The 12,821-nt window shown below is 27.7% G+C and overlaps 2 protein-coding genes across 4 annotated transcripts; both read right to left on the bottom strand.

Moving 5' to 3' along the window:
• Window positions 1-2,243: 2,243 nt before the first annotated feature.
• On the bottom strand, window positions 2,244-4,887 carry LOC118450449 (transmembrane protein 208). Of its 3 annotated transcripts, none has more exons than XM_035886234.2 (5): window positions 4,783-4,887; window positions 4,334-4,486; window positions 4,119-4,255; window positions 3,940-4,024; window positions 2,244-3,835 (listed from the first exon to the last, which is right to left on the bottom strand). In XM_035886234.2, the coding sequence occupies exons 1-5, from the start codon at window positions 4,885-4,887 to the stop codon at window positions 3,701-3,703; spliced, it is 615 nt and encodes a 204-aa protein (XP_035742127.1). In that variant the 3' UTR covers window positions 2,244-3,700. The 3 variants fall into 3 exon arrangements, with proteins under 3 accessions (XP_035742127.1, XP_085515242.1, XP_035742128.1); XM_085659116.1 differs by having other exon boundaries at window positions 4,733-4,821; XM_035886235.2 differs by having other exon boundaries at window positions 2,251-3,835; window positions 4,684-4,834.
• A 47-nt stretch (window positions 4,888-4,934) lies between these two features.
• On the bottom strand, window positions 4,935-8,874 carry LOC118450448 (uncharacterized). Its single transcript, XM_035886233.2, has 8 exons — window positions 8,430-8,874; window positions 7,950-8,035; window positions 7,624-7,808; window positions 6,686-6,998; window positions 6,410-6,613; window positions 5,616-5,930; window positions 5,259-5,510; window positions 4,935-5,194 (listed from the first exon to the last, which is right to left on the bottom strand). The coding sequence occupies exons 1-8, from the start codon at window positions 8,494-8,496 to the stop codon at window positions 5,075-5,077; spliced, it is 1,542 nt and encodes a 513-aa protein (XP_035742126.1). The 5' UTR covers window positions 8,497-8,874; the 3' UTR covers window positions 4,935-5,074.
• Window positions 8,875-12,821: the final 3,947 nt, after the last annotated feature.

Below are 12,821 nucleotides of genomic sequence, written 5' to 3'. Positions count from 1 at the left end.
GTATTTATACATATACATATGCATACACATACACATAACATATAGATATCTCTTTTATGGCACGTACACATATCGATACGTCCTGCATACATATGCATGAAATTAATTACTAAATCTATTTACTAAATCAAGCCAATATTTCTCAACTTTTCGAGAAGCCTACAAATTAAGAAAACTACGTAGTATGCTAACGTAATTGTTCTACACGTAAACGTAAGCTTATTTCTTTTTAAATACATATAACTGTCTAGTTATATGTATTTAACTCTAGTTATATATATTACTCTTAAAATGGAAATTTCGACGTTTCCTAAAGCATCCACCAGACATCTTTCTTGTAATTGGATAAGTTTTAATCAAAATTATGTCTATCGCTAAGCAGCCATATGAAATCAGGCAAGTATCGTAGCGCACCATGATAACTTCAATGTATAATGATAAAATCATTTATAATTAATCTACTTATTTACCATTCTAAATGAGTTTTCCCTAATTCGCTTTCTCGCATTGAAAAATAGTAGATTCAAACCAATACACCAAAATCCTTAAGCCCTCTTTCAAGGTTAAATTGGCAAATATATACGAATTCCTCTTTTAATATTATAGAATAATGACATATATATAAAAAAAAACTTTAGAATGATAAAATATAACGAAAATTCATGAAAAGTAGTTAAAAAAAAATATTACCATATATACATAACTATATATATATATAATAGACCATTATATTCTCACAGAAATCATGATTTATTAAAAGAAACATATGATGACAGTGAAAACGCAAGTAAACTGACTTCACAGTTGACACGTTAGATAGCGCTAATTGACACATTCATAATTAGATAGCGACATTTTTATTATCCAAGCACTCTTTTTACCTCAACACGAACTCCATAGTTGTTATATGTTACTATCCCTAAAACTTAATATTCGTCAAAATATTTGGCCAATAATTAACATGTATATATAATATAATATATACATAATGTAATATATATATATATATATATATTACATAATGTATAATATATATATATATAATATATATATATATATATATATATATATATATATATATATTTATATTGATTCTGACATTTGATTTATTTTTTTTGGGATTACAATAAACTAATACATATTTTCCGAATTTAACGATATACATCTTATGTACGATGAAGTAATATTCGTGATGGGCGTATTGTAACTAGAAAATACGCAAGAAGCTGTTCATACTAACTGCATCCTAACAAAAAGCTCTTAGAAAATAATAGTCGGATTAAAGAAATTAAAAAATTTCAAGGTATATCATCATATTAAAAAAAAAATCAAAATAATCCAGATAAAAAAGAAAAAATTTTACAAATTATTCAAAAAATTTCAGAATTACAGCTTAACGACGGACTAAATCGAGTTACTTGTCTGCCAATGAATGATTCAGAAACGATTAATCCTCAATTTCTTTTTATAATATTATTTACCGATGAAGCTTCAATTACAAGGCATGGAATATTTAATTTCCATAATAGTCACACATGAAGTGATAAAAATTCACACGTCAAAATATTTCGACGAACATTGAATTTAGTGACAGAAACACAATACTGCCATGGGGTTCACTAAACGTTTAGCATATTTTTTATTTAATTATTTAATTTTTATTTAATTGTTAAACATAGTTTTTTATAAATTTTTGTTATTTTATCATTCTAGAGAGACCAAAGAATAACCTAAATTTCTAAATATTAAAAATTTATACTATTAAATTATATAAACAAAAAATATGTTTAATAAATAATACTTATATTAGAGAATCTCCTTGATTGCTATTAATTATCTATTAATATATAAATAAAATTATTGAATTCTGTCTCTTACCTAAATGTAATGTATTCTCTATTTTACAAATATTAATCTATCAGAATTCTTAAATATTATAAACAATTTTATACTATTGTTATAAATAAAAAAGAAGAATAATTATTAATAGACAGTAAAATTTGTATAGAATTTTACTATTAATTTTCATTTACAATTACATATAATTAATAAAAGATATCAAGTAATACAAATTATTTTCAATTCAATCTTTTTACAATGTAATAGAAATACGAAATTATATGAAGCATAATAAATATACAAAAGATAATAATGTTAAATATTTGATAGAAGTACTTAATCTTTATAATAATAATAAAAAGATATATATATATATATATACATATATATATATTATTGTTGTTGTCTGATTTATTAATAATTAATAATTGTACTAAAATAATTTATAATAATTGAATTCATATAACTGTTTAAATATTGTTTAATTATTAATATAAGAGGTGATCATAAAAATATTTATAATTTAAAATTTCATTAAATGCGAATTTAAACTTGACATCGTCGCTAACCGATGATATAAACTATAACAAAACTCTAGAGTTTCGAACAATTTTAACAGCTAACAAGTCAGTCTACCGTTGAATTTCAAAGAATCAATATCGCAAATTTTTTTAGTCCATACTCATACATTTGAGTAAACAATTTTTTAGATTATTTTACTTTCATGTTAGGTATGTATGTGTATCGTTAATAAATAATTTATAATAATCAGGTTTATATAATTGTTTAAAGAATAACGCGTTTGTTTAAACATTACAAACTACTAATTAAGTAATATCAATAACATATTCTTGAAACTGAACCATAATCCCATATCTTCTGCGCTTATGTACTATGGAAATAACATGGATTTAATTATAATTTTAACATATTTTATTCAATAAAATTCTTCCTCTCACTTTAATAAACTATCCTTCTTCTTACACTTTGTATAAGCAGTATAAAAAGAATTATTTGTGGAGTACACTATTTAATATATTATCATAACTGTAGTATAATATGCATTGTGTATCATGATTATTTACATAGGAGATATTAAAATGACATCAAAAAATGTATAAAATTTAATGCAATAAATATAAACAAATAATTTAATAGTTATGTTAGATCTCAGTCTGATTGGACTTGAAATAGAAATCTTTTTTATCTTGTTTTTTTTTACATTATCAACAGTAATTAACTTTATATCAGGACAATTTTTTAATTTCTCATTTTTATCAATAAATATTTATATAAGGATAATTCAAAATAACCGGTAATAATTCCGAAGTTTGTAACTTCATGAATTATTGACGTAGTTTATTATTTGTTTTTTATTATTTGATAACAAATAGAAAATATTTTACAAAGGCGGTCATTTTGAATGTGTTGCGAAGTATAGTTTTCTATTTGTATAATTAATTAAAAAAAATAATTGAAATTCATTGATAATTCATGAAACTACAAGTTCCGTCAAGTAATTATCATCAATTACTTTGGATCAACCTTTATAAATTTTATAGCAAAGAATTATAATCATAGTTTCATTGCAGTTTCATAATGCTAACGCAATTATGTTACACTCCAAATGGAGATCCTTTTGTAAAGAAATTTGTTTTAATTTATAACAATTTATTCTTTATTAATAATATAAATTTGTTTATCAAGTCATTTCATTTACTTAATCAAAATAAAATGCAAGTGGAATAACTCGATTATCTTCATTAGAAAGTCTTATGTTCAATAGTAATAAAACGAATCACATTTTGTATTAATGAAAATTCTATAACTTTTCAGTTTTACTTAGTACAATAGTAAGACCTCAATGTCTTCTTGCCATTTTCTTTTCTAGCTTCCGTTGTTTTTTCTCATTAACTTCTGGCTCTTCTTGAGGCGAAGTGAAAAACCATGGAGACAATATTTGTTTCCAAATCATCCAACCTCCTCTTAAAGGCACCTGCGTAATTTAAAGATAATCATGTCTTTGTTTCTTTTTGCTTTATAAACTAAATCAAAATAATATTTCAGATAATATTAATTATCAAATATAATGATACATACCAAAAGCCATAAGAGCCAAAAGTAATTCGATATAAGTGAAAGTATTTGTACTCCTGAAGTTAATATAATCAAGTCTTTAACATGCCTATAATGATAAAGATATTAAATCTTATATTATTATCCAGAACAATTAATAATTATAATCATAAAAAAAAAGAAATCTTTTAAAAATGACTCACTCTCCAATACCACCTTCTATATTAAGATCTACTCCAGAATCTAAAAGTTGCCCGGATTCTAAATAAGTAGCACGTGCCATGTATATCATAAATTGATAACTTGCAACATATACAATCACAGAAAAGATTGTTAATGTCTGCAATTATATCAACATTATAATAATCTGCTTAAAATGTATATCATGGAATAAAATAAAATTTATTATTATACTTACTATTATTAAAGTTGTAAATTCAAAAAAAACTAACATGAAGATAAAGTATGTTCCTAATGCTCCAAATATCATATTTCTATAAAAGTTTAAAGTGGAAACATTTTCATCTACTATTTGTTTAGCACCTTTCGTTGCCACTTTAGATTTTTTTGTCTATATAAAGTAAACAAATCTTTATAAATATAAATAACATTCTACAAAGGATAATATATATGGTGTGTGTGTGTGTGTGTGTGTGTACATATATATATTATATATATATATGTACCTTTATATCTTTTACATAAATGGAAATAATTATGAAAAATAAAAATAAAAAAAAATATGTGTCACAATATTATTATATTTACCGCCATTTTAATTCTTTGTAAATTACAATGTTTGTGAAGTAATGCCTACATGGATATGAATACGTATGACAAATACAACGCTTCTCGCACGAGGCTAACCTCATTCGTATTTTGTAGTGATAGTCCATGACACATCAGATTAATATAAAATATAGAAGAAGGAATACTGTATTGTGTTAAATTGATCATTACTAGTGGCGCCATCTTGAAGTACTGCTTTTTAATGTAAGATAAAAATTAAGATGGCTCTACGAGACGCAATCTACGATAAAATACTTCAACCGATAAATTATCAACAATATACAATTTCCCAAATAAAATATATACATATATATTTCAACTAATATTCAATAGAGATATTTCGTTTCAAATATAATCTATATACAAAAAACTAAAATTCTTTCTCGTATAAACGTTTTTCACGATATCGTTGCAGTGCTCTTTTAATAACATTCACTGTAAAATCTGCATCTTCCTTCGTAACGCACATTGGTGGTGTTATTCTTAAAACCTAAATGAAGGAAAAACATTAATAATACGTATACAACCGTAAAACCTAATATATTAAAACTTACATTCGCAGATAATCCACCTTTTCCAACAAGTACACCCATATCTTTGATATCTTCGAATATATCGCGCATATGTTCCTCTTTGATATATTTTTTTGTTTTATTATTTTCCGCCAATTCTACACCTATCATAAAACCTTTTCCTCGAACGTCAGACACAATATCCGGAAAATCGTGAGTTAAGGTACTTAATTGATGACACAAATAAGTCCCCGTAATTAGGGCATTTTTTTGCATATCATCGTTCTCAATTACCTAACAGTAGCAACGAAAAATACAATAAATATATAATTACCATCGATAAATGAAAGAAACGATACGAAAATTACTCATAATTATAGTTTAAATAGAGCTGCATACATCAAGTACTGCTGATCCTGCAGCACAAATAATTGGATTTCCAGAAAAGGTATTGAAATGAAGTGCTCTGTTCAAGCAACTAGCAATTTCAGCAGTAGTCGCAACAATACCAAGAGGCATTCCATTTGCAATACCCTTTGCCATTGTTACTATATCAGGTTGAATTCCATGACCTTCGAAACCCCAAAAATGATCGCCTGTTCTACCGAAGCCAGTTTGTACTTCGTCGGCTATGCAAAGACCACCATTTTCGTGAACGAACTCATAAACATTTTTTAAGAACAACCGTGGATATTGTATAACACCTCCGATACCCTAAAAAAGAGTTTGAAAATGTTTAATAAAATTTACTTGATCCTCAATAAATTTTACATTAGCTGAAAATATTTAAAAGCATTCGATGTGTATACTTAGTATATATACATTGTGTATACTTTTCAGATAATGATTTCACAGTATAGAAATTCTTAAAATATTGTTCAAACGTTAACTCCCACGTGTCATTGCGTCTTGCTGACAAGAGAAAGCGTACTGGAAAGACGTGACGACACGGGTATAATTTTCGGTAAGGTCATTGATCCGTCTTACCGAAAACCACGGTCTTTTCTTTTAATGAGTCTGGACTTACAGACTTACTTCTTTTAACGAACGGTCAGTTATTCATGTTCTTATTACGAGACTTAATCATTTAACAAGTATTGCGTTTATCAATTATTTCATTTTTTTATTTTTTCTTTTATTCTTATCGATGCAGTATGATTAATTATAGATATTTGCTTAATGGTATGTATTACTTGAATGCTTTCTGCGATAAAAGCAGCAACACCTCGTTTCCTTGGCAAACTGTATCGAAAAATATCTTCGAATTCATCCAAATATTTTTGGAATAAGACACATTCGTCGTTGCTACAATTACACGTATCTTTTACACCTGGCACAGAGCAATCTTTACATTTCGAATTGCAAGAAAGATATTTCTGTAAGCCTGGATTAAATACCTAAGAGAAAGAAATTCAAATCATTTGATCAATGATCGAATTAAAAAACAGAGAAATTATTTATTTACGAACGTGTATATGACCAGGTGGCTGAGGAATCGCATATTTCCACGTGCTTAAAGCGGTCGTTGCCGAAGTTTCATGAGTACCACCATGATAACAATTCTTCAATGAAAGGATATTTTGCTCGCCAGTGTAAAGTCTTGCCATTAAAAATGCTAATTCGTTAGCTTCGGAACCACTATTGACGAGATAAATGACTGAAAGCTTTTCCGGTAATTTGGCAGCTAATTTTTCTCTATATTCATATAAACGAGGATGCATGTAAAGCGCTGATACATGACCAAGTTTGCTCGCTTGATCCGATATCGCAGCTATGATTTTTCTGGTATAATTAAAAATGATATATTTATATATTTAAAAATGTTGAAAATTTAAAAATATATATTTCATAAATATAATATACTCCACGAATATTTAACTCCCCATTATATATATATACAGAGTGTAACTGATGAATTTCAGGGACGTAAACAAGAAGAAAATATTCTATGAATATGGGATCGAAAACGTTTGCTTTCGGAGTTATAATTTGATCTCTTCCTGCAATGACTAAAAAAATTATCACGTCAAATCTCATAAGAGTTAAAAACTGTTTTTTTTTCATATAATGAATGTTAAAGGAAGATTAAGAAAATCACGAAGGATTTAGAATAAAAAAGTTTGGCAATTTATCATGATAATTTCTTCGGCCGTTGCGAGAAAATTTCGAATCGTCTTAACTTTAGAAGCAAGCGTTTCCAACCCCATGTTCATAAGATATTTTCTACTTACTTAGGTTCCCGGAACTTATTCCCGAAATTTGTACAGACTATTATATAGTTACATATATATAAATATATAAATAATATATATAATAAAATGTATATAAATAATATATAAAAATATATATATTTCGATAATTGTTCATTTAATAATTATAGATATAGAATCATTATATAATTGCTTACGGGTGACAATGGCCTATAGAAACGGTAACAACGCCACCGAACATATCTAAATATCGTTTACCATCATGACCCCATAGCCATTGATTCCGTCCTTCATATAATAATAATGGCCTTTTATAATACATTTTTAAACTAGGTGATATGTTCGACTCGTATGCTGTTTTTAAACTATCGTAACTTGGACCCTTCATATTTAAAAAAAATAAAAGGAAAAGAAAAATAAGTTATAATATTATACATGTACATAATTTTTACAAATAGATATATATATATATATATATATATATATATATATATATATATATATATATATGTTACATACATACCGTATAAACGGATGGTGTATGTTGAAAAGCTGGCATCTCTATTTGTTTATCTGTAGTTACCATACTAACATTTCTTCTATTAAATGCTTAAAAAAACAGTCAGTTATAAGCGAGTTTATCATATATTTTTATCACGATCAATACAACATATGCGATTCACGAAGTTTTCAATGTTTACTATCGGTTATCTATGGGTAATAGGAAATTCCCCGTTTATTTAATCTCTACGTCTTATAAGAGTCAAGATAATTTCAGATATATAATACGCTAGTTTAGTTCTACGTTATGAGTTTCTCTTCATTGTCGTTCAATTTATTATTAGAATCATATTTAATGAAATTATGTTGTATTTTATATTATATAAAAAAAAATGGATATTATCTTTTGATTCTGATGAAATAACTCGTTACAAGATGAAAATAATGTGAAAAATATACTGTATATGATGTGTAAATATATTTGATTTAAGTAGATACTTACATTTTTTAAACGTTGAATTAAAAGCATAACAAATGTATTTGAAGTGACGATTTATATTGTAATACATGATTTTATGTGTATATAAAATTATAAAATTTCGAAAAATTGTGAGAAGAATTGATTAGATATATTAAAATGTTCGTTGCTTTGAAGTACACGAAGTGAATGTGCCAAGAAGTGTTAATAAGAACTTGCGAACCGTCTTAAAAACAAATTAATACTGAAGCAAGAGAATTCCAATGATTCCCCTTCACGATTTGTAAATTAAAAATATATCCTATATGCGTAACCATACGAGAAATTTAACATACAAGAAGTCACGTCAATTCATTACCCTTACATTGATCCACCTTATACATATAATGCATATAAAACTGTTAACATGCACGAAATGTTAATGAAATTAACGCTACACGACCTATCGCAGGAAGTCAATAATGCGATGCTTTTAAATATCGAATGAACTACTAGTCATCGTATCTGTTTAAAAATATTCTCGAGATGATAAATCAATAGCTGATAGTAAAAAAACACTAAGAAAAATGATCGATAAATCTTAATAACTATGTATTACATCCGTATATGAGAAACTCGATAATAACTAGAAAAAGTATAAAATGTATCCTTACAAAAGCAGGTCAAACTTTAGAGTGCTTTCATCTTTGTTGTATAGAAAGGGCAAAAAGAGAGGATTTAAAGGTCAACTACCTCTCGGCCCACGTGCCACGGTATTTGACATTCGATGCAGATGACAGAGGGATTCTTCAAGGCCAAATGTTCGTTAAGCCTCATCTAGCTTTCTCCAGCTCATCCTATTATCCGTTTCGAACTTACCTCATCACAGTAAAGTCACACGTGTGTATTTCTAATACATAATATATACAAAAAGAATATAAAACGCTGATTATATACTTAGAAATTCTATAATTGTAATAAATCCTCGTTTACATTTCGTGAATAATTCAATAACACATTTAAATAATTTAATTTGTCTGAAAAAAAAAGAATTTATTTCTGCCGTTACTTTCGAGTCGATGTTAGAATAGTTCAATAAGAAAAATAGAAAAAAAAATAAAAAGAAACCAAGTGATTCTTTGTAAAAGAAAAAGAAAGAGAAGAAGAGTCACTCCTCTTCTTCTTTCCATTTGCCATTTCGGTTTCGATGCGATCAGCGAGTCGTTTCTAAGGTCGTCGCTTGGCTTGGCATAGCTTAAAACAAGTCTTGTTGAGATTGGTCAAGGTACGACATCGCGCTCTAGACTCGCTCTCGCTCCCCTTCCACTTCCAACCCTCTTCTCTTTCGGGTTCGAGAGCGGCCAACTCCTAGCTGGTTCTTCTCTCGACAAGCGCGCGCGCGAGCACGCGCTTATACGTTCACGTCACCTCTCTACATCCTTCTTCTCCCTAACCCCTTACTTTTTCCTCTCTTTCGGCGCTTGTTGGCAATCTCTCCTCTTGTAGCCTCGGAACGCACAAGAGAACCTTGCCAAACCTTCAAACCATTGAAAAAATTTCCTTCGTGCCACGTTCTGCTCGATATATATATATATGTATATATGTATGTATATACATGTATATATATATATGTATGTATATATATATGTATATGTATATATATATATATGTATATATATATGTATATATATATATATATATATATATATATTATATTGTAAAATTTTATTAAATAGAATAAATATAATAGAAATATTTTTGTTAGTATACTTAATAGAAACTATTTATAAAAATTTGTATTTTTTTTTTATTAATATATAAAAATAAATATTCCAATGTAGATCATCTATATGATCTATATTTCTATAAATATTGACTGTGGATATATTAAAATAACGATGTAAAAATAAGAAATGTGAAATTTCGTTACAACAAAGAGATTGAATAAAACGCATTAGACGTTTATCGACCTCAGGACCATATGACGTGTCAGGATACTACGCACAAAACTTGTCAATGTGCGCCACTCCTGCCGAATATTTCTACGCATTACGCAGGGTCGAATCAAGGACTCATGGAACCACCGGCCTATTTGATGATTTCATCGAATATAATAATGCTACGGATAACAGATAGAAGCTTGGAAAACATGTTATTCTCAAAACTGAGATAACTCCCGATGAATTAACCTATTCGTTCTCTCTTTACAAATACATTTCGATCGAACGCTGGATTCTCCGGACACGTGTCTGCTCTGTTTAACGAATAATCATCCAGCTACGATTCTCTCATTCTATCTACATTTAGATTGAATCACAAAAATATTTGAATATTCTTTTTAATCGAATCATTTCTTTTTTTACAATATAAATAAAATTCATCATATTACGATTACAAAAAAAAAATAATTCTTTCATATAAGTATTCATTAAAATTATTTATTAAAGTATACGTTATGAAAATCGAATTGCTTCCTATAAATATTATCAAAATCAATAAATCTTAGGCAAATTTATGTCTATTCGAAGATCTATAAAATCGTTATTATATTATGTATGCTATCATATCGTAAAACACAACATGACTACTATGGTCGTAAACATTTTTCCAAATTACAAAACTATATTACAATTTCGAAGTTATTAATATATTTCTAATTTTTTGATAACTATACGAAAGTTCAGAGTTCTCTTTTTTTTGTTCGATTTAAAAAAAATTATTCAATTTTAAAAAGCATCAGCATATTTTTGTACCTTCACTATACATATGTATGTATCTATCTTCACAAATACATTCGCAGTGGTGTCTAAAGATCAATCGAGGCCACCCTCAAAAAAAATAAACCACTTTCATGAAATGACAACTCAAAACGTAAAAAGACGTCTCGAAATAAATAAATGAAAATAAAAAAATTATAGAATTTTATAAATGTATGCGTGTATTTCTTTTCTTTTTTTTGTACTTTCTAAAAGTACTCAATTTAGGATGTCGTAGGCGTGTCCGGAGGATAACCCAACCATCACCGTACACGTATACGTATATATCCTTTCGGAGCGTGGCATTATCGGTAAGCAGGGGCGTACACAAGCTCTTCGTTTTACTAACATATACGAATAAGGATATTAATGTGTCTGTGTATATATATCATATATATATATATATATATCATATATATATATATATAAATATATATATACACATATATCTATATACATATATATCTAATACATGTATATATATACGTAGTTCGTAGCTATAGGCGACACGAGCGACGGCACAGATCGGCGTCACCCGCACGCGGCGACCAATGCCCTGACTCTGAGGCAGTCGTCGGGGTTTCCAGACGCTACACGTGCACTACGCGCACTAGGTCATTGCTCCTCTCTCGTTTGAAAGCAACATCGGTTACACCGGCACTTGTCCGAGGCTCACTCGACCAGACCGAAGAAAGGAAATTTGGCTATATCCTTCGGAACGAAATAATAATTACCAAAAAATAAATTTAAAAAATATATTTATATTATATATATATATATATATATATATATAATATTTACTTATTTAATTGTTTATATAAGAATGAGAAAGAAAGAGAGAGATGCTTATATATATTTTGTTTCCTAATATAATATATAAATATATTATGTTTCAAATATTAATATATATATATATATATATATATATGTATTTGTATAAATCATTTTATACATAGATATATGTTTGAATAATTTCGATTAAATTTATGACGATCTTTGTTCCCTTGTTTCTCTTTTCCCTTAAGATCCTTGTTCTTTTAATTTTGTCTTTCACATGTTGGCCACGTATAACAATCTTACAAGTCTTTGACCTCCCCTTTCAGAAGATCGACTAATAAAATTCTCTCGCGTTTTATTATTAGAATCTGAAACGAAAGTTACCTCATATAAAAAAGGAATGACGAAATATAAGGTAGGTCCAGACGCAGTCTCACGCAGTCTCACGCAGGTTACGAATAAGACTTGAATTTTATCTGAAGGCAAAGAAATATTAGTTTTTGTTCTTTTCGAAAAGAAGGTAGGGAGAAACTTTAAACATGTGATCAACCATAATCAAAGATAATGTTTATTTATAGGTGTTCTAGAACAATACGGTATTTTCCTTCTCTGACGGTCATAATCGTTATACATCATAATTACATCTTCTCTCTAATACGTGTTGTTGGAACTTCGAGTATGTCGATTATATTCAATCCGAAATATTATATACGTATATTTGCCCAAGTAATCAATCTTGGATAAATTCATATATATATATATATATATATATATATATATATATATATATATGGCAAATTGTAGTAATATCAAAATAAAGCAAATACTATCTAACACAGTAAACAAACTGTAATAACAATTTATATAATTTTGTAGTTTAATAATTATACGAATTGCATGCATG

Source organism: Vespa mandarinia, chromosome 1, assembly GCF_050613455.1.
Source record: "Vespa mandarinia isolate Hongniang chromosome 1, ASM5061345v1, whole genome shotgun sequence".
In the NCBI taxonomy this organism is placed as follows: domain Eukaryota; kingdom Metazoa; phylum Arthropoda; class Insecta; order Hymenoptera; family Vespidae; genus Vespa; species Vespa mandarinia.
The sequence above is the reverse complement of the archived record's forward strand: the minus strand, read 5'-3'. Positions and strand labels throughout refer to the sequence as shown.